Raw genomic sequence first — 27,450 nt, forward strand, 5'->3', positions numbered from 1 at the left:
GAGTGGGAAAAACCTTGGACATACTGTAGCCTACAACCGACTTTAGACCATCCATTCATTCAGGCAGGGAAGCCGACAAGGGGCAACAAAGGGGCCAGTTGTCCCAGGCTCAGGGTTGGAGGGGGCACGGAATTGGGTCCCCATTACATTGCATAATACAGTGAGTGGTGGTGGTGGGCCCTTTCAGATGATTTGTCCAACAGGCCCGGTCAGATGTGTCAGCAGCCCTGTAGTCAGGCACCAGATTTTGCTGCCTTCCTTCTCCTTCTGCGACGCCTCTGCCAGGAATTGTCCAAATGTTATTACACCGTGACCTTCAGACTGTGCCTCGAGTCCGCTGCCTCTTTCAAAAGCCATTGTCATTGTCACTGTCGCAGCCCCAGGCCGGCAGCTATAGGCCATGAAGCTTCATGTTCTGTGTGATATGATAACGGCGTATGGACACAGCTAATGAATGTGCTTCCCAATTCAATCATATCTCACAATGATTCAGTATTTAGTATTTCAATTTCACATTGTATGTACGCCTACTGCACACACCCTGTGCACATAGTCCAGTTCATATGATACAGAAATTCTGAGGAAAGTAGAAGTAATAGGCTGTTATTGCAATTATGTGAATTAATTTCAGGGCTCAGGGAAAGAAACATTGTCAAAGTGTCTGATTATATTTGGGGGAATATATTGTAAGACAGGGCCCACAGACCGTAGGCTACCACAGACTGTTGTCTTTGTCATGGCCACAATTTAACGATTAAATATCCACCTGGATGTCAGCTTAAGATTTTCTATTCTATTTCTATTTGTTTGTTTTTCAGTGCCCTGCCTATACCAACTCCAACTGAAGAGTGTATTGTTGACAGTTCACAGCACTGCTGATTATACGTTTTGTGATGGGCCAATCAATGCATTATTATATAGTGTTGCCTGGAACTACAATACATCCCTAATGCAATGCCTTCATCTCTACACAACAAAACAGACCTTGGTCGTGGCTGCCTGTACCCCTTCATATTATATATTGCCTCACCTCTTCCTCACATACGCTGGCATGGCAGACAGCTAAAGAGACAGACAGACAATGCCAAAGTGTTCTGTAGGGCAGTGTCTCCCAACCTTTTTTGTCCTGGGTACCCCCGAAGCCATGTTGTCATATGAACAGTACCCCCCTCAAGCATGTATATCTACATGGGCAGTCATGGGTGAGCGGTTAGGGCGTCAGACTTGCATCCCAGAGGTTGCCGGTTCGACTCCCGACCCGGGGAGTAATCAACCAGTGCTCTCTCCCATCCTCCTCCATGACTGAGGTACCCTGAGCATGGTACCGTCCCACCGCACTGCTACCTCGCCACTGAGGGCTGCCCCCTTGCACGGGTGAGGCATAAATGCAATTTCGTTGTGTGCAGTGTTCACTTGTGTGCTGTGTCACAATGACAATGGGAGTTGGAGTTTCCCAATGGGCTTTCACTTTTATTCTGCTACCCCAAAGTGGCTACAATCCATGTATTTGTTATTATAACATTTCTCCACATACCCCCTGAGGTGTGCTCGCGTACCCCTTGTGGTACACGTACCCCTGGTTGGGAATCACTGCTGTAGGGTTCACCTTCAGCATTTATTTCCATATTTCTCCCTCTCGCTCTGCTCTTTATACAATGGCTGCCCTTCTTATTTTCTTTGGTTCATGAAAAATATACTTAGGTCACACGTGACCTGAGGAAGGCGACAGGCCGAAACGTTGTCACATTAAAAACTGTTTATTTAACTTGAGAGTGTGCGGCACTTCTCTCCTCCTGCAATTGTATTTTCTGGTTGCCAGCACCTCTGTTTCTGGTGTGCGTTTTGCACCTCCACTCATCATGAAAAATATACAACAGCTGAGCTGTACTAGCCTGGCATGCCAGACTCCCGAACATGAAATGTATTAGTCTGGGCTCGCTATAAAGATTGCCTATGGAACCAACAGCCAATGACTCACTATACAGATTCAAAACCAGACAGAGCTGGCCCTGCCACGGCCTAACGGTTGGGCACTGGGTTACTACACTGGCGACCTGGGTTCGATTCCGGCCCGGGTCATTTGCCAATCCTTCCCTGTCTCTCTCTCCCCACTCATTTCCTCTCTCTCCTCCACTATCCTGTCAGAAATAAAGCCAAAAAAGCCCTTCAGAATTATATGAAAAAAAAAAACTAGACAGAGGGTTGTAGCTCCAGAGAACAGAGCAGGGCCAGATTCATGGCCCGGCGATGATTGTGTCCTATGGTGCGAGGCTAGGCCAATCCGCCAAGCAAAAATCACACAGATACTGTAATACAGACACTGTGTAATAAAAATAGTTATAACATAGTATAATCAACCTAGAAATGCAAGGAACGTGTCAGTGTGTCATTTTCTGATCAAAATTCTTAGACCACTGGAACTCAAGTGTCTTGTTAATTTGACCTTTATTTATCCAGGAAGGTCCCATTGAGGTATGAAACCTCTTCTTCTGGCCAAGACAGCATTAAGACAAACAAACAGAGGATGCACATGCATATGATGTTAACAGCGTGGGTTTTTGAGCATTCTATAAAAAGAATGTGTTCTATAACAATGCAAGATTCTACAATTCCATATTGTATTGAATGACGCCCAGAATTCTATAGAACTTTCACTGCCCGAACATTCCCGTCACACCGGTGTGACGGTACACTCTTTTAAGACAAAAAAAGCACATGCAAGGATAGGTCATACACATATCAGACATGGGTGCAATAACAGTGTGTACAGTGCCATTTCATCTTTCATGCTGTTAGCACAAATGAAGTCAAAATATTTGGTACAATAGGCTTTTGTTACACATTATCCTCCTCCACCCTACCCCCAAAGCATGATACACTTTAACACTAAATAGACTAATGTAGACTATAGAAATAGTTCGAATTTCTATACTGTCACTGTTACTTCAATGCACACGCTGAATTTATTTGGGGCGTGTTGATCTCAACTTGCTTATTCATGGTGTAGCCTATGGAGTTGCTTTGGACAGATAACACAACATCAACTGTCATCAGTTGGCACAAGCCCTTAGGCACACAAGCACAGAAGACGAGAGAGAGAGAGAGAGAGAGAGAGAGAGAGAGAGAGAGAGAGAGAGAGAGAGAGAGAGAGAGAGAGAGAGAGAGAGAGAGAGAGGTGGTGTCAGCTGGGTGATGGGGGTGGGTGTTGGTGGAGAGAGGGGGTGAATCATCTTCCTTGCATCCAACAGATGATTGCCACATTTGTTCAACCGCCATGTTTTCCTCCATCCAGAATGCAAGTCAGGCTTTTTAAAACCATGTTTGGACATTTCCCTCTGCGTCTGAAATGTCAGTGTCATTAGTCACCATAAATCATGGACCTTTGTGACTTCAATCAGGAGAAGCCTTCATCTGAATCTCTTTAATTAATTAGAAATGTACTCACTCACGCCGACACACACACATACGAACACAAGCACGCACGCACGCACGCACGCACACACACACACACACACACACACACACACACACACAGAAGAGAGAGAGACACACACACACACACACACACACACACACACACACACACACACACACACACACACACACACACACACACACACACACACACACACACACACACACACACACACACACACACACACACACACACACACACACACACACAGAGAAGAGAGAGAGAGAGAGAGAGAGACATACACACACACACACACACACACACACACACACACACACACACACACACACACACACACACACACACACACACACACACACAGTATACACGCCACGTGACCCCTGATGATGAATATTCCCATTCCATGTAAATGCGGGATAACGTCATATTAGCTTCCCAGCCGTACCAATGGAGACTAATGACTTGTGGCGGGGGCATGCATTTTCTCCTGTGTCTTTAACCTTTAATAAAAACAGCCGCACACTTCCTGTGCACGGTGTGCCATTATACTTCAGACCAGGGAACCCGATAGGAGGGGGAACAAAGAGGTCAGTTGTCCCGGGCCCAGCGAGAGAGGTGGGCCCTTAGATCGGGTCCTCATTACATTGTATGTATTGGGTGCAGAGCCGGTTTAAGCAATAGGCAGACTACTAGGCAATTGCCCAAGGCCCCAGCAAAAAAAAAAACCGGCCCACTAGAGGCGACACAACAGTCAGACAAGCCATGGTAAATGCCAGCTAATATAATTCAACATGGCCCCCATGTCTATATTTCACCCTTCAGGTCCCCAAAATGGGTAGAACTGCCTCAGAGTCTGGCGGAGTCGGCTGGCCCTTTCTGATGACTTTGTCCTGGGCCCGGCCAAAGCTGTCAGCGGCCCTGCTTCAGATTATCACGAAGGTAATGGGCATGGGAGGGTGGTCTGGAGAGGGCCAGAGAAATTAAATAAGCAGATAAAAGAGGATGGGTGTGGCTATAATGGTTTGTTGGGTTTTTTTTGCTTCTTTTTTTCCCTGTTCAGCTCGATAGCGTAGTCTATTATTTAGTCTGGCGGTAGCCATTTTATTGTGGATTAAGGTTGGAGTAATGTCAAAATAATGTCCTGTTGTGACTCCCCTTGTTGGCAATTTCCGTACTACTATATACCGCAGTACTATGGGGCTTGCAGCTTCCATGAACGCCCCAATCCAAATACAAATTGCCAGGTCTCTCTGCCTGCCTTGTTCTTTCTCCCTCCTCATCTCTCCATGTTAACGCTTCAATTCTCATCGAAAAAGCAATTCACCCCCCAACACACACACACAAATACACACAATCCCTCCTCAAATTAACCAACGCACACACACACACACTAAGACAAGACAGCACTCCCACCCACCCGGCCCTCTTCTTCTCCCCTAGGCGACTATGCGGCCTGAACTACTTCTGTGCCAGGAAGTCAGAGGCAGCCCAAAGACAGCTCTCTTGTACGAGCCTGACCTATTTAAATGCAGCGCATTGCTGTGGAACTGTCTCCCTCCTCGTTCGATGGCCATCGCCAGGGTCGCTGACAGCTTTGGCCGGGCCCAGGACAAAGTCATCTGAAACAGCACCTCGCCTAATACATACAATGTAATGAGAGAGCCCTATTCTGGGCCCGGGCCCGGGACAACGGACCTGTTTGCCCCTCTTCTGTTGGCTTCCCTGACCATCTCAAACCTGCTCTGCCTGCTCAGCTTGGCTGCCCTCATCGCAAAGGCGCACTGCATTGCACTGCACGGCCCAGGCTCTGAAGTGTGTACTTGACTGAACCCGATCTGTCAATCACCTGGATTGATTTAGCATCGCTGTGCTGTGCATTGGTGTTAAAACACACGCATGTGCACGTGCACGCACACACACACCCTTTACACCTTGTTGTAGGCTGATTAAAAGTACCCTATAATTGTACATTTATTTTGGCCTTTGTGCTGTAGCACTTCATTGTAACCAATTGAATTTCATAATTTCAAGTGTAATGGGCAAAGTGTTCAAGGTAAAGGACAAAGTCTCAACTGAATTGATTTAGTAAGTGCTGTGCTATGCTTTGGTGTTAACTCCCACAGTGCAGCCTTTATACCTTGTTGTGGGGTGATTTAAAGTAGCCTACCTTATTATTGTGCAATACTTTGGCATCTGTGCAGTTTCATGCATGGTATATTCTGATTTCTGAAACGGCAGTATTCAGCTTCAAGTGTAGTGGATAAGGACACAAGGTGAAGGACAGAGGCCCAACTGAGAGGCATGAGGTATGAGTGATTAAAAATAGGCCTACCCTGATTGTTTACTTATTTTCTCTCCTTTGCTGTAGTACCTCATTGTAACCAATGGAATTTCATATTTTCAAGTGCAGTGTGTATGGATGAATTGCAAGGTGAAGGACAGAGATGAGTTTATGGCAATGGTTCCCAAACTGGGGGTCAGGGGCACTAGGTGGTTCGTGGAGGTACTGCTGAGGGGGCCCTGAAGATAAGGGACTGTTTGCATAAAACCTTAAATATATGCTTCCATAATACAACCCATTTAACGATCCCATAAATTCCAACCAATATGGTTGATAAATACACTTTTACGATTTCACATTAAAATTTAGAAACATAAGGGACAAGACAAAATATGCTCCTTGGACTATTACAGGAAGTGGGGTCAAATTGTTATTTATTTTTAGACCAAAAGGGGGTTCCAGCGCAAACGCTTGGAAACTACTGAGTTATGCCTTTATACTGTGTCAGGCTTGTCAGCCATCACGGAAGAAGTGTTTAAAAAGTACAAACTAAATTCACATGGCTTTGCCCTTTGCTGACAAAATGTAGCTAGAACTTTGTGGAGGAGGACATTTCCCTGGATGGAAGCAATCGCCTTCACTGTCTAGGCAGAATACAAATATAACCTCTACACAAAATCTGCAAGGTACTTTAAACAGCACTGGGTACTATGAGGTTGTTGTGCACCCATGCAATACTGAAAAGCAATGACCCTTTTAAAACGTGCTGGTTACATCCTGTATGCTGCTCTATGCTCTACTAGTGTTAAAAAAGGAGTCTATTAGTGTTCATACACAGCTGTCCCTGTGCCACCTTGCATTGATCAGTAGAGGCAGTCACAAAAGCAGGCTGAAGCTGGTCATGAATCCACTGAAAAGGCCTGCTCGATAACAGTGCTGTGCTGCCATCTAAAGGCAAAACCTGGAAATACATTCAGCACTTCATACCATTACCATGGTGATTCCCATACCTGTCCCTGTGTGTCACATTTACTCATTTAATTCAACCAGGGTTTGTGGAATAGTTTCACATTTTTACAGGTTTAGAGAAGTATGCTTGAATCTGGATAGGCTAAATAAAGCCCTCAAGTGGGTGGAACTAAGGTAGCATTTGGTATTCAGATATGTCTTGTCTGTTTGACCTTCCCATTAGGTTACTGTAAGATTTGTTTGGAAGTATGGCTTCATAGTTTCATATTATCATGTAATGCTACTACATAGCATTGGTGTCCAGCAGGTGGTCAATTGTAGCCCTATATTTAAAATATAATAGTAGTTTGTGGAGTTGGCACAAGGTGGAATTAACACAAGACTTCTGCTTGAAAACACTGATGTAGGCCTACTGCATTCTGAAGGGGAAAAAACACTCAGTAAAACAATTTCTTGGGACATTTCAAAGTATTTACATTTAATGGAGAGAACTGCAAGAGGAGAGTTACTACAGTACAATAGTGTCAACCTGGTGCATCACATTTTAGGCACTTTGTTTACAAAAATAAACTCCTTTTCTCAGACCACACTGAATTTCAGCAATGTTTACATGAAATGTTATCATTTTTTTCTCTCTATTTCTTTTCTTTTCGACATTTTGGTTTTCTGGAATCTATGCCAAGAACGGGTGTATCAGAAAAGGGTTAATAGGGGGATCTCGGAGGAAAAAAACTGTAAGGTATGCAAGCCAACAGTACAGTACATCAACGGTCAGATACAGTGATTGTCAGCATATTCAAAAACACATATATGATAACGGAAAATGTGAGGGAAAAGATGGAGCAAAAAAGCATTGTGAATAACCCCTTGAAAAAACATTAAATAAAGAATAAATAACAAAAGAGAAGCACTGAGATTCATTGCTACAAATGGGTCATGGTGGTGATTTTTTTCTCTGTAAACCATTTCTCATGTGGTCGCTTACAACTTGAATTACAGACCATGTAAGAACACCAGCATATGTGTTCGTGCGGCGTTGCAAACAGGTAGTGGTCATTGTTATTTTCACATTAAAATACAGCACGAGCTGTATCCATTAAAAGACACAAAAATGTGAACACATGCAGACTGAACTTATGGATACAGTATGCATTGATTTGTGCCCTCAAATTAAGTGGAAGTGTAAAATTAAAAACCTAACTCCTGCAATTTTTCCCAAATTATGCAATGCTGTAAAAGTCCAAGATCATGCATATCTATAACATGGATTATTAGGGTTCTGGAAAGGGTTCTATAGCAAGCTACGCCAACTGAAATATTCTTGCCGCGTTACATGCAAGTAACAAAGTTTTGTTGTGAATAAAAATGGTAAAACTATTTTAAGGGGTCAATCAAGTGTTACCACAAAAGCAAAAAACAAGTTTTTTTCCTTCAACAAATAAAGCACCTTGATGTTGTTATAGTTAAAATAATAATGATGAAATAACAGGTATATCCTGAGAAAGCCCCCCCACACACACACACCATTTAACTGTTCTGTAACATGTCACCAAATTACAGAATTCAATCAAGATGAGTGCAGCATTCAAATACTGAGGAAACCAGTTAAGTTGTTATGGGTAACTACGGGGTTGTGGTACTTAACTTTCAAACAATGCCAGAATATCATTCACCTGAATTCAACATCCATTTAGCTGGGGTAAAACATACAGTATCATATATCAACATCCAGCCCAGCCTGAATGATTTCGAGGCACTGGGATTTTAAAAAAGTAGTCTTATGGTTAGTGTTTGGTGGGCTCCACGAGGTCTATTGTACAAGTATCTGAGAATGTTCTCTTGAACTCACACTACACTCCCACGTCCTCTTGCAAAAACGGGGAAATAAGAACAGCTTTCTACATTTAACAAAGAACAGACACAGACGTGATTTAAAAGCAAAATAAGGGACATGAAAAGGTTAAAACAACACTAGAAATTTATATTGCTACTTTTAGATGACACTGGGCCCATATGATGCATGGCACCAACAAACAAAAAATCTGCAAATATCCAAATACAGTGTAAAATTGATAAAATTATATTTTCTGGGCATAAAAGTGTATAACGGTCTGTTTCCACAGGAAAAGTGTTTAGTTTCTTAGTCATTTCCTCTCTATAAAATCCGGACAAGTAAACCATTGAAATGATCATATGGTTAATTTAAAAATAGAGAACCAAAAACGTTGGGACAAACAAAATTATATAAACATTTAAGGTCATTTCACCTGTCAACATTGTATGGGCAAAAATAAATTTAAATAACCTGTTCCAATAACTTTTATATGTCCTTAATGCAGTTATAGGAAAACAAATACACAAACTGGATCATTCAGAGACTATGAAATCACCTGAGTAATTTGTGAATAGTCTGCATTAAAGTGACAGACAGCACCTTTTCCTTATACCAGTGATCTCTTAGTTTACGCACTGTTGATTAACAGTGTGTCCAGTTTTCACAGTTCGTATCTGTACAAACACAAACTTTTCCATTTTTAAATATACAGGTGATTATATACAAATAAAGGAGCTTTAGGTACCACTCTTTTCTATTCCAATATACGAAATAAAAGCTTCTGGATGGAGAACTATTTTATCTTTTTTAGATTAAAAATAATATGTCTTTCAAAAAACAAGAAATAAAATCAAGTTACTTCAATGTCTGTACAGTAAAGTTATCTTAAAGGACGGCTTTTTAACCCAATCAATGGGCTCTAGAACAACTTATTCCAGTCTCTGGTTGCCTCCATCAAATGTCGCTGCCCATGGCCTATCCAGTCCTCCTGGTTATTGAATATGCGTCCGCAGAACCAGCAGGAAAAGGTAGGTGACTGCTCTGCAGAGCTGCTGGATGAGGACTTCCTCACCACCTCGTACTTGTTTCTGCTTGTTTTTTTCAACTTCAGGTTCAGGATGAACCTTTCTCTGACGTTGCCCCCGAGTATCCTGGCCCTCATGCTACCATGAGGTGTGAAGGTCTTTGCCGCGTTAGGTCTCAGCTCTGGGTCGCCTGGAGGGAGGTCTAGCTCAGAGAGGGCTTGGACCGTTCTTTCGGACAGTGCCACTTTCAGCACTTCGCCTTTGAACTTGTTCACAGACTTCATGATTCCCACCACTTCGGGAATGTCTGCGTCTGGGTGGTTGAGCACGACCACAGGCTGGTTCTGACGGGGGTATTTGATGTGCTGAAATGCACTGAAAGGGGAGAGTCTGAGTGTCCTTTCAACGTCCTTGGATGCCGGTGCCCACTCTTTTGGTTCCTCCCTCTCTGTTCTGCCAGACAGCCTACGAGCTTTGGAGGAGCTCTCTGACATGTCATCCAACAAGGCTTTCCTGTGCTTCTTCCGTTTGCGCCGAGTCTGATTCGAAACGTGGTGTGGTGCTTTATGTGTGATCAGATCGGCCTCTGGGACAGTCACTTGTGGCACCTGGGTCTCGAAAAACTGTGCCAATGTGGCTGGTTGCTGGCCGCTGGGGACGTGCTGTAAACTTGACGCTTTCAGTCCAGCTGGGACGTAGCCTACTGAATTGTTAGAGGACATGACAAAACACGGGGATTGAAGTGCTCCTCCTGTGGCAAAATAAATGGGCTTTTTGCCCAAGGATCCCGGCACACCAGAAAGAAATCTGGTGCCGTTGGCACTCCTGACGACTTTAAGGAACACCCTGCTCTTTCCGCTTTCATTCAAAAGTGTGTTTGAGCCTGCTGCTTTGCCCTCTGCATTCCCAAACAATACTCCAGATTTTTCTGCTGGGGAGAGGTACCTGACCAGGTAAGCTTGTCGGCCTGTTTGAAGTGGACTGGTCTTATCGGTTTGTTGCACAGGCATAGCCAATACTGGCCGGGACTTTTGCAGTGGCTGTGAACCTGACTCATGCCCGGAAGTCCCTGGCACAACGGGAAGTGGCCTTTGGAGCAGATAGCAAGTTTGTGGACGAGTTGTCGTCTGATCTCCTGTAGGAGACTTAACGGCGCCAGATAGGAGGATGGGCCTCTTCAAAGACGCAGTGTTAACAAGGTAACGCCCGCCACTGCTGGTGGTGCCCAATTGAAGAGCTGAAAAGGGCATAGGTGCTTTATCCCCACTACTAGAGGCCTGAAGACCCACCCCAGGTTTGCCTACAGTTAGGGCCAGCCCAGTGGCTTTACTTGGTCTTTCAATCCCAGGTTGGACATAGGACACGTTGATTTTGGATGATGATGACTTGGTGATGAGTTTAAAACCAGGGCCACTTGCAAGCTTAACAGGTGTGTACTGGTTGTCTGGAGTCTGAAGAAACATTTGCTGTTTACCCTCTGATGTCTGAAGGATTTTTAGAGTCGTTTTTGTTCTCTTCACTGACTCATAAGCTACAGGAGCTACATGACTTGCAGGACCAACCGGAGTTACCAGTCTTTCTTTTTCAAGTTGATGGTTTATAATAGCATCAGAGTGCTTTTCAAGTATTCTGCCCAACACTGCCACATTATTTTTTACACCAGGTCCCTTATGACCGACGGATGCAGCATCCTCCTTATCTTTACACGACGAAGATGGAGCATTTTGCACATTAGTTTGCTTCTCCACAGCATGAGACGTTTCGTCTATGGCAGCAATGCAGTCATCCACCTCTATGTCCCTATCAGACACTCTTTCCAGTGATGTTGCGCTTGTGTTGGGAGGGTCATCGTCATCTAAACTTTGAACCTCGGTTTTACACTTATCAGCCTCCTCCTCTTCGCAGCAGCTTGCTTGAGGAGGAGTGGGGGAGGCATCTAGTGTCAACCTCCAGTCAGCAGAGAAATCACCACAGTCCTCCACCTCATCAACCTCCTCAGTGTCATGAGCCTGCCCTGCACTCTGCTCACTTGACAGAACCGAATCAGGGAAACTGCTAGAAGTTTCCTTCGAGTAGTTGTGGAAACTGAAGACCTCCTGAGTAGGAGAATTAAGTGCGGAACTTGACTCTTCGCTGTCACTGTCTATCAACACTGTGTCTGTTTCCGCAACTGCTGGAGGAACAGGTCGTTTCTGTACAGATAAGTCCTTGGCACTAGGTGTGTGCTGGGCACTGGGTAATTGAAAGGGTTTAGGGATAGTTCTGGTGTTGGCAGAGTGGTGGTTTTGGGGGGTAATGGAGCTCTGTTTCTCAGTGACATGATTGCTGTGGACTCGGCAGTTGCCTTCAGGGCTCTTGGCCTGGGTGTCTTTAGCATGAGAGGGAGGGGTACTGTCTGATTTCCCTCTGGCTTTCAATGGTCCTCCAGAACCTAATGGATTCCGTTTGTTAACATTTGGACACATCTCTGAGTCACTGGAATCTTTGGGGATAGGCACGGGGCAGGACATTGCACAGTCACTCAGGGCTAAATTGGTAGTGAGAGAACATTTTGGAGATGTTGGCTTTTCGACAACACAGTTTGCATTGTCAGTTGGTGGTAACAGTGTAGGTTTGTTATGTGCAATTTTAAGTGCCACTGGTTCAGTATCAAAGACAGGACTTCCATTTACTGCATCAATGTCATCCTTTGTAGAATCAGAGACGACATCAGTATCTAATGTACTTGAGGGCTTAATTGCTGTTGCACTAAGAGCAGCGTTTCTGAGTCTCTCAACAATGGAAGGCAGAGTGGAAACGGTCTTGGAAGTTTGAGCTGCATGTTTAATGTCAGTTACATCTACACCTGCAGTCCTTGCATTGACAGGTACACTCTTGGCTTTATTTGAAAGTGTTGTTATGACTCGATGTGAGGATCTGGTTTTCATACGAGTAGAAGTAGCTGAGGTCAGATCAGGCATATCAATGTGCCTGGTATTATCTGTGTTTGTCTTATCTGAAGGGCTTTTGCAATTTGAATGACTGTCTTCTCCCTCAATTGAGTGTAAAGGTAAGTTACTAACCTCATTCGAACTAGAGGGAGTGTTTTTGTGGTCCACAAAATTAAGAGGTATTTCCATGTTTTCAGATCTGTCTTTGTTCTCAGGTGACTCTAACAGCGGATTCTCATTCAAATCTGAAGTTGCACACTCTGATGAACTTACAGGAACATCTCTATTGTCATCTGAATCTGAAGCAGCACTATTATTCTCCATTGAATTCACAGATTGGCTGATATCGCTAACTGTCTCTGAGGGCCTTGGATGGGAAACAAGTGAATTAACTACTTCCATTTCCTCATGGGACTCTGACAGTGTGGAGGACCTATCTAAATCTGAACAGGAGGCATTGCAAGCTGACTCTGGGGGTCTTTGACTGACCTCTCCTAAGTCGTTTGAGGTGATTTCATCCTCTCCTGAACCTTTTGTATCTTCGACCTCAGCTAAATCTGAAAAAGCACCTTTCACCTGAGGAGAATTTGAAGGTATCGTTTCATGCAAAGTTACATCTGAAGGAATAAGGTCACTATTTGGAGGGGTGGGTTCATCAGCTGCAGGACTGGAACATGGGACACGGTCTGTGATTTCATCAGCAGGTGTATTTGTGACTGATGATAACTGAGGAGACTGCATTGCTGACACTTCAATTGATTTTGAAGGTGAGAGATCATTTTTTGTCAGATGTGAAGGCATAGTTAGATCCTCAGGTGAATCTGACAGTGCGTTTGCAACTGGATCTGGTGTTGTTACCTTTGCAATAGAATGTGAGGTTGCAGAACTGTCCATCAATGCTTTTAAAGGTGTATTGCCTTCTGTGGATGAATCTGAGAGTGAGGCTTTGGAATGTGCAGTTGGGGTTGCGTTTACACTAGAATCTAAAGATTTATCCAGGCGTAACACCTCTGCAGTTGACTTTCGGGGACTATCAAATGACAATCTTTTCTCAGCATGTGTGTCTCCCATAGACTGCTGCACAGTAGTTTTCCTCTCTTTGGTCAGCAGAGACGCAGGTATTTCACACTGTGAGGTGGGTGAACCATTTTCCTGCTGTAAAGTATGGTTTGCTTTGCCACAGTTCCCATTTTGCTCTTCATCGCCCGCACTCTCAATTTCCATTGGTAACACATCAATGATGTCATTATCACTGTCAATGACCTTCATTGCTTTTGCAAGGTCATTCAATGTCCCTGATGTGCCCGATTCCACTGCATCTGACGGAGGAAGAGCAGCAGGAGACGACATGAGTGAACATGGGGAATGCGATTTGTCTCCGTCATCAGAAAACTCTGCATATTTAGTTGAGTCTACTTCTTTTATTGTAGTTGACCCCTCACTGGGAGACTCGCAGGACTCTTGCTTCGTGGGTATGACCTTGAGAACTAAGTGTTTTTTACCATCCACAATTTTGAAACCCATGACTTTTGTGGTGCAATTTGGGGGAATCGAGATTTTGTTTTTGACCATGAGGACAGTTAATCCGTTATTGTTGTTGTTATTGGGACTGAGAGGTGCTGACCCAGGGCTGGTGTCAGTCTCTGGTGGTTTTGGATGGGGGATGGTCGGTGAGGATGGGTACGAACACTGTGGCTCTGTCTTCACGGCACTGTTCAACCGCAAACTATTTTCTTTTTTGACCCTAACTGCTCTTTCTAGAAACTGCTGCGTTTCTTCCAATGCTTTCTCTGGATTGTAAAATCTCCCGTTTTGATCTAAGAGACCTGCACCTGGTAGATTATTGAGTTTTGACATCCACTGTGGCTCTCTTGAGCCACCTGCAACAGGACCTTTTTTTAACAGAAGTTTGAGGCCTGTCGGGGAAGTCACACACGGTTTGTCCTCCGTTTTGCACCTGGCTTTTTCTTCGCAGTGGGCTGTCGCCATGTGCTTTGTAAGGTAATCTTTCCTTGCTGCTCCGTAGCCACAAAAGTGACAAGTAAAGGGGAAGGTTGCAGAATGGCCTGAAACATGTCTCTGAAGTTCCCTTTTTGAGGGGCTAACATACTGACATTCCACACATGCATTCCTTCCCTCATTGTGATGATGAATGTGTTGCACAAACGTACCAGCATCCCTGGTGGAGAATTCACATTTCTCGCAGTTAAAGTGCCCGTTTTGGCTGTGACTCAGTATATAGTGCCTGGTTAGCAATAACAAGGAATACTGCACACCGTCATTGCAGATCTCACACGTGACCTGAGGTGCCCGGTGCACAATGCGATGGCGCTGAAAGGAGGAGAACTCGTTGGTGACAAAAGTGCACAAGTCGCATGGATATGTGGGAAGGGTGCCTTTGTGACGTTCTTGAAAATGCTTTAGCAGGTCATTGGGGCTGTATGTTGTGTCTGTTTTGCATTCGGAACAACAGAAGCTGAGAATCTTCCCAGAGAAAATAGCCCCTTGCTGCATCTTCCATGGTGACTTCTTGGAGGCTTTCCCACCTGGCTGGCAGTCATCAATGACTACTTCTTCAGCAGCAAAGACTTCATCTTGATCACTCTGATAGCTGCATTGTCCATATGGAAGCTGTTCAAAGGTCTCCTTCAAGGGAGGCTCTTTGTCGTCATTCGAAGCCTCAGCTACATCTTTTTCGGTATCGTTGCTGCTCTCGTCTTTTCCTGGTGGATCGTCTAGCATCGCCACATCAGTCTCCATGTTTCCACTTTACTGAAAAAGACAAAAAGAAACAAAGAAATGTCTTTAGCTAAACTGCCCAAGATGAGCATTTTGGAATACCTACTGGTATTCATACTAATGTTTTCAAAATGAATGAACTATTCATGAATTCTAATTCATGACATTATGAAAACATACAGGTGGGAGACGTGACGCCTTGTTTTTCCGTAACATTGGTTAAAAACCTACAAAACTGTTATTTTTCCTTTTAAAAACAAATGTCAATGAAAGAAGATGTGGTACGTTATGTTTCATATTAGTCTTAGATGAGAAGAAACATTTTTGTTAAGATTTATGTAAAGGTTTATATGTCAAATATCCTGCGGTGTGACTGTAACATTAATGAAACCTGTAATATAATATATATATAAATTACCCAACAACATTTTGATTAATGTATGAAGCATTTGGCATGATTACATAAATATTAACTTTATATTAAGATATGTGAATGTGAAAAAAACTCAAGACAGTAATATTAACTACAAGTTCAATTTCGTAGCACAAATTGCGTCCTGTGGGGTGACATGTATGTCAATGTTTGTGAATGGGCAGCTGCAAGGCCAACTACAAGGGTCTTAAAGACTGGCTCCTAACCAGTCAGTAGTGCTGTGGAAGTTTATGGTGACTATTAAACTCTTAATATGTCTTCATATTGCAATGTTTCTGTCACGCAATGCTTAGGTTCATTTTATGGTGTCCTGTGGCGTGACTGCTCTTATAGAAGGAAAAAAACTTTTTTTATAAGCTTAAATGAAAACACATTAAGATTAAACACAATATCATTATCAAGTTAGCATGAGCTCAGATGTCAGTCATGTATACAAAAGGATTAAAATGGCCATAATGCAGTGAATTTCCTGTGGTGTGACTTCCTTTTCCTGCGGTGTGACATGCCTATGCAATGTGTTGATGCAGGACACATTTTCCCAAAAATGGCAAAAATAAGGATTTAATAATTATAAATTAATAACTCCACGGACCACTAAGTGCTTTATTTTTTTTCCAATTTTTTTCCGGAATTGGAAAAACTTTTTCAAAAATTTGGCGTTACGCCCTTAAACGTCAACCACCCATACATAAGAATAACTATGAAAAGGTATTCCAAAATATGCATGACAGTTCATGACATTATAAAATATTAATAGTCAATAGCAAAATCTTTGACCAATAGAAACTTCAGAACTTCAGAAAGCAAAAGAAAACACTCTAAAAAAAAACAGTTGAATGACCTAAGCTTAAATGTTACTTAAAATAATCTTTGTGTATTGTACAAACTTTTTTTTTGCCTCAAAAGCACTTTTAATGCATGTTTGATTTTGAGCTGCCGTGAAGAATGGTACAATGACAAAAACCCTTTACTGAACAGCAAGCACGTAAATCTTACTTGAATGTATTTTGTGACATTAAGGCGATACCTTGCATTTGAGTGCAGACACAAAAGAGCAGCAGATAGTCTGTCATGTCTTTATCTGGGCCAAGCACAAGAACAAACTGTTATTACTCAAAAGAAGTCGGATAACATGAAAAAGTCCTACAAGACTGCATAACATTTTGATATGGAGTCTGCATAAAACCTAAAACAATGTCTGGAAACACAAGCACTGTGATGATGAAATAGAATGAGTAGAAGAAATCAGAGACCGACATAGGCCTATGTTGTGACCACAACAAACAAATCAGCCAAATGTGTAGCCTATGGCATTGCAAGTCTAAGGTAGAAGTCTAAAGCATGCACAGTGTTTCCCACAGAAATTTTGTAAACTATGGGGGCAGCCGGGATTCACGCAGCGTAAATGCAAAATGGCAAAACAATGAGTACAGTATGACATTGGCGCATGGAGAAACTAGGCATAGGCCTACATTTCAGCCATTTATATTTTGAGAAGTAAGCTTAAGGCTGTACGATTTTACCCATGACATGTATAATAGTAGTACATTGTCATTTATTACCTCCGCCAAGGAGGTTATGTGATCGCCTGGGTTTGTGTATTGTCTGTGTTTGTTCGTTCGTTCGTTCGTGCGCTGCTATTTCACTGCCTGCCACAAGGTGCGCACGGTGAGCACTAAGCACCTTGCCTGATTATCATAGACTTGCCGCCGAAGGTGTTGCGTCACTAGGAGGGCGCAGCCTGGCTACTGAGCACCGGCGTGCCTGCGCCTTTCTGAGCAACAATAAGGAACAGGGAGAGAGTCTCCTTTGCCGCGCCAGCTCCAACACAAAGTGCATTTGATTTCACCTAAAAAGTTGTTCATCCGCATGCAGGAAACAATCCTGTCAAATTAATTACCACCGCTGCCAAAAATATGGAATTTGTGATTGTGTTGGCCCATATGTTATCATTGCTGTTGCGAGATGGACAGTGACCACCCCCGCAGATCGTTTAGGTTCACAATGCTGTCGAATTAAGTAGGCTACGTTGTCAAAAATATGGAATGTGATTGTGTAGGCCTAAGTTCACAATGCTGTTGTGGACTGTGACTGAGGTTCGCAATGCTGTCGAATAGGCTACCGTTGCCAAAATAATTTATGGCTATGTTCACAATGCTGGTAAAATTCATTACATCCCCTTCGTTACATTTAAAGTTAACCCCAAGTTGTTTGCGAGATGGACCAGGACATAGAGGTAGAAAATAACACTAGAGAGGACACAGGAATTTGCGACAGCACTGGGAAATGGCAGCTGGAGCTTCCCAACTTCCGTAGGTAGTGTAGGTACTTTCAGGCAATGCAAGTCAATGGAGAACACGCCCACCCCTGTCAAGAAATTAACTAAAACTGTGTAAATATAAAGTAACACTTTAATCAAAGACCAGATTTGAAATGTCAGGCTACATATCTACTGAAATCATATGAGTCGATAAAATACATTTAAAAATCAAATAATATATTTTATGAACATAGTTAGCAACACACTTCAACTACTGTCCTTGTATAGTGTGTTGATGGACATTTTCACATGATTAAGCCATTTTTGACAGAGGTGAGCCTCGTTCTCCGTTAATTTCCATTTCTCTGATCTACCTCCAGATAATGGCCGCTACAGATTGCCGTAAAAGGGGGGGCGGGGTCCTCTCTAGTGTTATTTTCTACCTCTATGGACCAGGATCAGAAAGCCCGACAGTCTGCATAATGGCCGAGCACCGGCGAATATTCCAATCGGGTGTGCCGCCAAAGCAATAAGGAAAAGGACTGTCTCCTTTGACGCCAGCTCCAAAACCATTGCTATCAACCTAAAAAAAATGCTCATCAGCAGGCACCCTTTTGGCTACACCCTCGTTGAAGTTAACAAACAGTCCTGTGAAATGAATTACCGCTGCCTGCCTAAAATATGTGTGAAGGAAGTGCACTGCTGTGAGATGGACAGGGACCACCGCAGATCATTTCGGTTGACAATAATGTCGAATTAATTAGGTAGGCTACCATCGGCAAAACAATATGGAATTTGTGGCTGTGCAAGTTCACAATGCTGGTCAAATGCATTACACTTCACTCAATTTATCCCCAGTTGCGAGATGGACCACAAAGCCCGACAGCAATGCCTAGACTGATTAACAACGGTGATAGTGATTTACCTAGAAGGAAATGCCGCTTCACGCTTCAGCCGACAGCGCTAAGGCCAACCAGTGGCCCATGAGAATAATGCATACCATCGTAGGCAAAAAACAGGCCTAACCATACGTTTGTCTGTGGTTGTTTCAGTTTTGTTGGTCAAAATCATTACATTCCCTTCACTAATCATAGGCCTACAGTCGTGTGATCACAAGTTTTCAAAGCAGGTTGATTTTTATCTTGTAGTAAGCACAAGGCTAGATTAGGCTGATACAATTGGTATAATTCCACTTAGTCTTTAAAGTGTGATATGAAATAGCTGTGAAATTTTAAATGGTAATAAGGGCATGCTGCCAATCATCAAAACTGTTTATAACAATGTGACCAGCAACTTCTGACCTTCAATAGGCCTAAGTGCATTTATAGGACAGTTCACAATATAGCATGTAGCACTTTGCCAATACCACAATCACACAGGTGAACAAAACAGACCACAGTTAATCAAGGACATGGTAATTATAAAAAATACAGATAATCTAGTTACAACTTGACTGTTTAATTCTCTGAACACACCTGCATAAATGACACAAATATCCCACTGTATAAAACAAACTTAACTTCCTTGGCGGAGGTCTGCACACTCTGGGTGCATTTCTAGTATTATAAATAAAATAAAAATGCAGTACAGTGAATCATTTGTGTTTCATTCAGTTTCATTCGTCCCTCATGCAGGGGTCTATGCAATGAAAAAAATAATAAAACAAAATAGGAGCAGAGATAAGAATTTAAGAGCACTGTGAAATTGTTAACGCATAGACAAAAAGGGTCTAAGAGGGTAGGCTATGCCCTTTCCCCACACACACATAGGCGTACACATTCAAGAGACTTTGAGTATCATGAAATTATCATTATTATTACATGAGTGGTGCTGGTAACAGGGCCAGTTTTTCAAAATTCCTCCCATTAAAAGGGCTGAACAACATATTACACATTTATGTCACCTATCTAATTACTGTCACCTAACTCATTACAACTGTAAAACAAAGCCTGGGGAGTGTTAGTAAACTCATCCCAACTGTCCCTTCTCTGAAGGTTTTTTTGATTACTCCCAAACCCAAGTTAACTACAACAACTTGACTAGGCTTTTGATCCCTCTGTCTTTCAAGCAGTTGTGGTGTTCTCTATAGGATGTATTTACTCCAGGAGGAAAATGCGAAGGAAATCGTAATTCATTAACAAAAACGGAAATCGTTAAAAAAGAGAAAAGTAAAAAAAAAAAAAAAACATTTTTTTTTTTTTTTTTACATTTTCGGAAACTATGGCGGCCAAATTTAAACTATGGCGGGCCGCCATAGTTTCCTCAATGTATGGGAAACACTGATGCAGTTTCTGAAAAATTATGGGAGCTTGAAAAAAGGCAATGTGTTGGTGGGAAATGATTGTACAGAACCACACAATTGCCAAAGCAATGGAACACAGCTCTGTACACGAAACCTTAAAGGCCAAAATATGAAAAACAGCTTTAGAGTTTGTGATGCAACATTAGACATCCAGTCATATTACACAACTATCATAGGACTTTTGGATGGGAATATGTCCGAAGTCCCAAACATTTGTTATTGCACAACAAGACGAGAGAGAGAGAGAGAGAGAGAGAGAGAGAGAGAGAGAGAGAGAGAGAGAGAGAGAGAGATCACAAAGCGCACCACTACACTAGAGGCAACTTGAGCAAAAACAGCAGCTATAACAGAAACATTAGAAACTGTGCGGTTAAGGTATGACATGAAGGAAGCTATGGCTACAGGAAATACTTTACCAGATGAACTGTGTGTGTGTGTGTGTGTGTGTGTGTGTGTGTGTGTGTGTGTGTGTGTGTGTGTGTGTGTGTGTGTGTGTGTGTGTGTGTGTGTTAGAGCATGACACAGGATTTTCAATCCAGTCCCATCCCAGTCCCAGAAAAAAAATCCCATCCCGTCCCAAACTGAATTGGAGTAATAGAAACAAATCTCTGAAAAGAATGTCTCCCAATCCTGCCCACTCCCACTCAAAATCAACCCCCAATCCTGTTTTGTCAAAAAGCAAGGCTTTTTTGGTTTATTTTTTAAAAGAAAAAATAAGCGTTATTCCCACTCCTGTCAATTTATATTCCCGCTCCTGCCCGCTCCCATTCATCTTTATTCCCGCTCCTGCCAGATCTAGTTCATTTTTAAAATTTTGACTCCCATCCCGCGGGAATTCCTGAAAAATGCCATCCTCTAGTGTGTGTGTGTGTGTGTGTGTGTGTGTGTGTGCCTATGCTTGTATGCATGCCTAGAAAGGACAACAAAAGCAGCACCTATTCAATTCATAAACCCAAACAAACAACAAAGGCTAGTAATCTTAAGTCATCTTAGGAAGAACAAAATAGCCACTACACCTGGCAACAAGGCTATGGGCTAACGTAATACTCCAGGTCACCTGTTGCAGTTGTGGCAGCTTTGCTCATTCAATTTCTCTGGACTTTCCACACGCATTTTTCAATTTTGCAGGCTATTATTTATTTACTCCAGCATGTCCAAACATGGTTGCAAGCCTAGATACTACAATGCCTTTTACAATGAGGATGAGATCAGGTGTGATACACACTTCCTGTTAAGCTAAATGTCAGTACATCGATAACTCACTTTTTTTTTAAACTGTCGCTGCATGGGACGAGGGTGGAGAGGTCGGCATCTATAACATCTGTCTAGATCAACCGCTTACATTTAGACTACAGCTCGAGGCTTCAGAGCCACTGAGTGTTGGTTACATAACAGTTGATTTTGTAAGCCCTTAAAAATACTCCAGGCCAAATAATGTAGGCAGTACCCTACCACACAGAAATGCAACACGATGAAGTCCTCGTATGATGTGATAAAGGCACAAAATGTAATGCTAATTCATAGGACTCCATCAATGCTCAAGTAAAAAGGGTCAAATGAAGCTTCTCTCGGCCACTGCACTGCCTCTGTAGAATGCAGGCTGAAAAACGTTTGGGAAATCGGATGTGTTGACCTACATCAAACAGTATATATATACAGTAACTTACATCTGGACAATTAATGGATTTTCAGAAAGATATCTTATTAGGGGTAGAAACGGGATTAAAAAAAAAAAAAACATGGTAAAGACAGACATTCAAATATACTAGGTATGGTATTAATATAATATAAAAAGGTTTGTGCAAACAAACATAATATGTTGATAACCTGAAATTCTTGTTTGTATACCTTTCGGTCGCTAATTACAAGTGAACTTGAACTATACCCTTGAACTAACATACTGTTAGTTACACAGGCGTAATGTATGGCCATACAGTTTGGGCCTAGTTTAAGCTTAATTTATAAAATTTGCAAATGGGGTACAAATGTTTTCTCAAGTGTATCAAAGTATGTAACAGCAATATAGTATTGTGTACTTACAATGTACCTCAGGTTTAATATTAGGTACATTGTAATTACATGCTGTTACACACTTTATTACATTACACAGTACCAAACTGGTGTAAGGTGGGCTGTAAAATAAAGTGATAACAAAATACATTTAATTTACTGCACTAATTCATTCACAGGAAGGGTGAAAGTTGACAACAAGGGACATACAGGTTTCTCCCAAATACTGTGTGTGTACAGAGTTTAACCCACATCGCAACCAAAAGGCTTGGGTAAAAATGTTATCACATCTTCACAGAGGACATGCCTGTTAGTAAGGCCCCAATCTACCATTTTCACCTCTCACGCAATCATTCATTTCCTACACGTGATGTAGCCACAGCACAGATGCCACTTATGTAAAGGATCAAGGGTCAGCTTGGGGTTCACACTGCCCTACAAAAGGCAAAAGTTCAGCAACTATACACATTTTTGGCAAAATTGAGTTTAGACTGAAAATGGTCTTCATAACACCTCATTTCTTTTGTAACAAAGCCTTACGATCAATATTGCAATTTGCAGTAAATCGAGCAACCTGCCATAGTTCTGTCAGACCACGTAGTCAAAGTACACATTTTTGCCTATTGGCTGATGCGACCCAAACCATACAGCTCCACGAATTAGCTGCTCTTTGGTTAAACAGCTGCTGCTCGCAATTGGATGCTGACCTTTGGCGAGCTTTATTTAAGCTATGGATAGACCGATATTTATATCGGTATCGGGCCGATATTTGCATATTTTAAGTGTATCGGTATCGGCCGATACGCCTGTGATTTTGGCCGATACGCAATATTTATTATTTTATGTCATTCAGGGTTTTTTTTTTAAGCACCAAGACACGTCATTTTTTTATTACTTGATTGTTAGACATTACTTGATTGTTAGAGTGGGTGTTTAAATGTTACAAGTTCTACCTCAATTTGATAATGTTAAAGGAATGTTTATTTTTAACTTGAGACCTGGAAAATGTGTCATTTTTTAACTTTTTTTTTTTACCCATATCGGCCCCAAATATCGGGTATCGGATATCGGGTATCGGTCAAGGGTGATGAAAAAAAATCTGTATCGCATCAGTCATTAAAAAACCTGTATCGGTCGACCCCTAATTTAAACTACCGAATTTGTGTTCCTGTCATTGCTTTTAGCTGCTTGATTTGCATCCACCACCTCCCCTGCTCCACCAGACTAATCATTGCCAAACAATGTCATACTGTTGTCATTGTTGCTTGCTCTGTTCTAGGGGGTATGTTGCCTTTCCAGCTAAATGGAAGGCACTCCACCTGAGGAAGCTGCTGTTCCCTGTCTTGGCTTCCATGGAGCTCATGGAGAAGCCGGGGAACTTCCTCCTAACAGAGCCATACTGCCAAATACAAATGTCTGTATTGAGAAATAAAGCTTCCAAAATGTATCTGTTTCCCGTCTCATTTTTGACTAGAGTGGTTCTGACAGAACTGTATTAAAACAAATTAGACAGCACTTAAGTGACTAAAAGGTGCAAAACAAAAACTGTGAAAGAAAAATGTCTGCACACTTAAATCCCTTTTTCCTTCTTTAAATGTTTTTTTGATATTCAATTTTTAATTTTTACTGACTGATATAATCAAGGCTGAATGTATAGTGTTCTACCCCCATATGTAAACCTTTGCTAGCCTGTTTCTCCCTTAATATTGGTGTCAGATTCACACAAATGCAGTTCTTGGGTGCTACCTTGCTACTGAACAGGCACATCAAGTATGATTGAAATCTGTGTCGGTAGGGTCCCAAAGTGTCTGACGTGAAATGACCCATGTTTATCAAACATTGTGGTCCGCAGTCCAAAACATACACGGTTACAAAATAACTCTGAGATTTTGTGAACATGGGATCCATCAGGTAGGCCTAAACCCGCAGCTGCGCTAATATTTATAGTTGGCTCTTTCTTTTGTGGTGTCAGATTCAAAATGAAATAATGAAATAAAGTTGACAGAGTAGTTACAACACTTTAGGCCTACAGGGAGTTTGATAACTAACCATAATTCATCATTTTGGTTAGGAGGGAAATCAGGCCAATCAAGTGAAGAAAGCCCATTGGGAAACTCCAACTCCCATTGCCATTACACAGCACTGCACGGCACACAGGTGAACACTGCACACAACGAAACTGCATTTATGCCTCACCTGTGCAAGGGGCAGCCCTCAATGGCGCCCCAAGGGAGCAGTGCAGCGGGACAGTAGGCCTACCATGCTCAGGGTACCTCAGTCATGGAGGAGGATGGGGTAGAGCACTGGTTAATTAAGTTACTCCTCCCACCAACCTGGCGGGTTGGGAGTCGAACCGGCAACCTTTTGGCTACAAGTCTGACGCCCTAACTGCTTACCCACGACTGCCCATTTAATAGAATTCTTATGGAAGACCAGAATTCTTATGGAAGACTCATCTCATAATCTGTGCCTTCTTGTAGTCCACATCACAAAGTTAAGTCAGTGTGTGTGTGTGTGTGTGTGTGTGTGTGTGTGTGTGTGTGTGTGTGTGTGTGTGTGTGTGTGTGTGTGTGTGTGTGTATTGAATCAGCAGTTGAATGCCTAGGCAGCTGGTCAATAGACGAAGACGCGAATTAAGCCAAGCAGCACAAGGGCCGGCTATGAAAACAAAATCGCAACTAGCTTTTAATGTGGTTCCTATTTCACAAACATCAAACAGTGTTGCCGTTTCCATATTGGCATTGTCATCAAGTGTTCGTGGAAGAGCTAGGCCTACGGTTTGGCCCGCACTTCGAGTGACTCTGAGGAGAACGCGTAGCCTAGTCCAAATTACTGTCACTTGTGATGACTTTTGACAAGTTGAAATGTGCATCCTCTAGTAGGGGAGCGAAGCGCTGCACCGGGGATTTCACGAGTAGAGTAGCTTAACCAGACACGGTAATAACTTAGTATTTCGTACAACCGTTATTAGAACGGCGCGTTCAGCCAACCGGCAGTTAAGAGAAGTATTTCAATTGACATTCACCAACTTTAAGCGACACAGTGTAGCCTAAAAAACAATACCCAACTGCACCGCACAACTATTACGGCCATCTTGTACTTGAAATAACAGCATTCAGACACCTCCCGACTTTACCGAGCAGTCAACGATATAGTTATAGTGGAAGAGTTGCCACAGGCTTCAACGCCGATAACCCGGCTATATTTAATGAACAAAATAAAGCGAGTAGCCCCCACCCACGCTAGAGAATTAAATACGATTAAAAACCCTAAACTGACAAAATGCCAGCGGATTTTTATAGTTAACCAATGCAACATTATGGTATTCTGCTTGAACAATGTATTCCTACAATTATCTTTACGAAATCGCAAGGTTGAGAATAATTTACCTTTCTTTTCTCTTTAGTCTCGCAGGTCAGTGACGGCGGCCATGACAGTTCCATCCGGGTAACAGTTTGAGTGCTGCGTGTTGGTGGTGAAGCAACTAGCTAAAGCGGATGAATATGGATTACCTGAAAGAATCATTGCCCATACGCCCTTTGTAAAACGTTTGCATGAAAGCATGATGATATTAAACATAAACCCCCTTGCTCCAGGAATTTGAAAATCTATACCACTTACTTGCTAACGTTGGTTAGACACAAACATGTCATACACGCCCCTCATCTTAAAATAGACCAATGTATTAGCAACGTTTATAACAACACTATTAGCTCATGGACCTAGGGTTTCTCAATGCGCAGTTTCACTTGATATCAGAGGCGCCATTACAGATCAGGCGCGCGCCATTTATTTCAGAGTCAACCAAAGATGACTCGTGTCTGTGGGGTTAGTTTAGTGAGATCATGGAACACTATAAATAACTAGAATATTCGTCATATTTCGAAACACTGTTGCAGGCATTGTTATGCACGTATTTAACAGGAAATGTGGGTTATGTGTATATTGAACACCACTCTTTGTTTGCTGTCTCAGATAGCAGTTGTATAACAAGCGTGTTGTGTCAGCGATGCCGCCTATCAAAAAAAAAAAAACGTAGGCTGTAGGCTACAAAGTCACGTTGCAAACATGGCCGCGTGTAGGCTATGCACTGTGCAGCTTGAAAAACAGGAAGTTGGACGACTCAACAGCTACATTTGTAGCCATCTCAAGGGCACAGATGTAGAATTCTGAGCAAACAGAGGGCATATCCTCAGAATGGGAGGAAAAAATAACGCAAACCGCACCCATATGATTTGCCTACTCAGCTCTTTCTATGGGATAAAAGGGGTGAAAGGTCACTATGACCTTTGGAAATGAGGCGTTTATTGTGGTTTGTGTTTTTCACTTGGCCAATTTACAGTGTGCTGGATTGCTTGGACATAGGCTATTCAATTATGTAACTTCCTCTAACTTTTTTTGTAAGAAAAAAAAAGAAAAGAAAACAATGATCAGCTGCGTGAAATATGATCTGTTTTCTTTTCCGGATCCCTGCCATAGGACGTTTGGTGCAGTTTTCCTTTATCAGCTCAGGCAGATTAGGCTATGTTTGGCCTATGTAACATGTAGGCCTATGACACATGTGTTACTACTAGCATATTCTAGCTGAGTTTTTCGTTATTATTATTCAGACGAAAAACTCATAAAGGCATGTAGGCTTAGTTAGTGTTGGGCAGTAATGCATTACAAAAGTATTAATTACTGTAATGCATTACTTTTCACTGTAATGAAGTAATGTAAGGCATTATAGGGCATTATAGTAATATTGTAGTGTAAGGGATTATTTTGAAAAGACAGTAACATGTAATCAGTAATGCATGACAGTTTTTGAGTAACTTGTCCAACACTGGGCCTAGTGCAAGAGTCTCTGACCGGACAACAAGTGTTGGTGCAGTGAGAAAATAAAGGCATGCAATGCTGCAGATATGTTACATGACAAAAACACATATAATTTACAAATGGACTGTGGAAAATAAAATTCAGGAACACAGGAGGGCAACAGCTACGTACATACAACATCTGAAAATCCAATTGTTTGGTTTATCTGATAAAACTATCGATATTGATATTTTCATACCGATATTCAGGCTATATAGACTTATGTTTATTTATTGATCCCACAAGGGGAAACTTAGGGTAACGGCTGCCACATCTGCACATATGATTGTGGTGCTAGCATATATTTAACATTGCACATCTATTTTTACATCAACATGTGAAATTAAGGCACTGCAACATGGCCTTCTTTTTTT

General features: G+C 42.3%; 1 protein-coding gene across 1 annotated transcript; it reads right to left on the minus strand.

Moving 5' to 3' along the window:
* Window positions 1-7,098: 7,098 nt before the first annotated feature.
* si:ch211-214e3.5 (mucin-2) lies at window positions 7,099-25,879 on the minus strand. The gene is made up of 2 exons (XM_063222107.1): window positions 25,609-25,879; window positions 7,099-15,247 (listed from the first exon to the last, which is right to left on the minus strand). Exon 2 carries the CDS (start codon window positions 15,233-15,235, stop codon window positions 9,440-9,442), a length of 5,796 nt encoding a protein of 1,931 aa, XP_063078177.1. The 5' UTR covers window positions 15,236-15,247; window positions 25,609-25,879; the 3' UTR covers window positions 7,099-9,439.
* Window positions 25,880-27,450: the final 1,571 nt, after the last annotated feature.

This window comes from Engraulis encrasicolus, chromosome 17 (assembly GCF_034702125.1).
Source record: "Engraulis encrasicolus isolate BLACKSEA-1 chromosome 17, IST_EnEncr_1.0, whole genome shotgun sequence".
Classification (NCBI taxonomy): domain Eukaryota; kingdom Metazoa; phylum Chordata; class Actinopteri; order Clupeiformes; family Engraulidae; genus Engraulis; species Engraulis encrasicolus.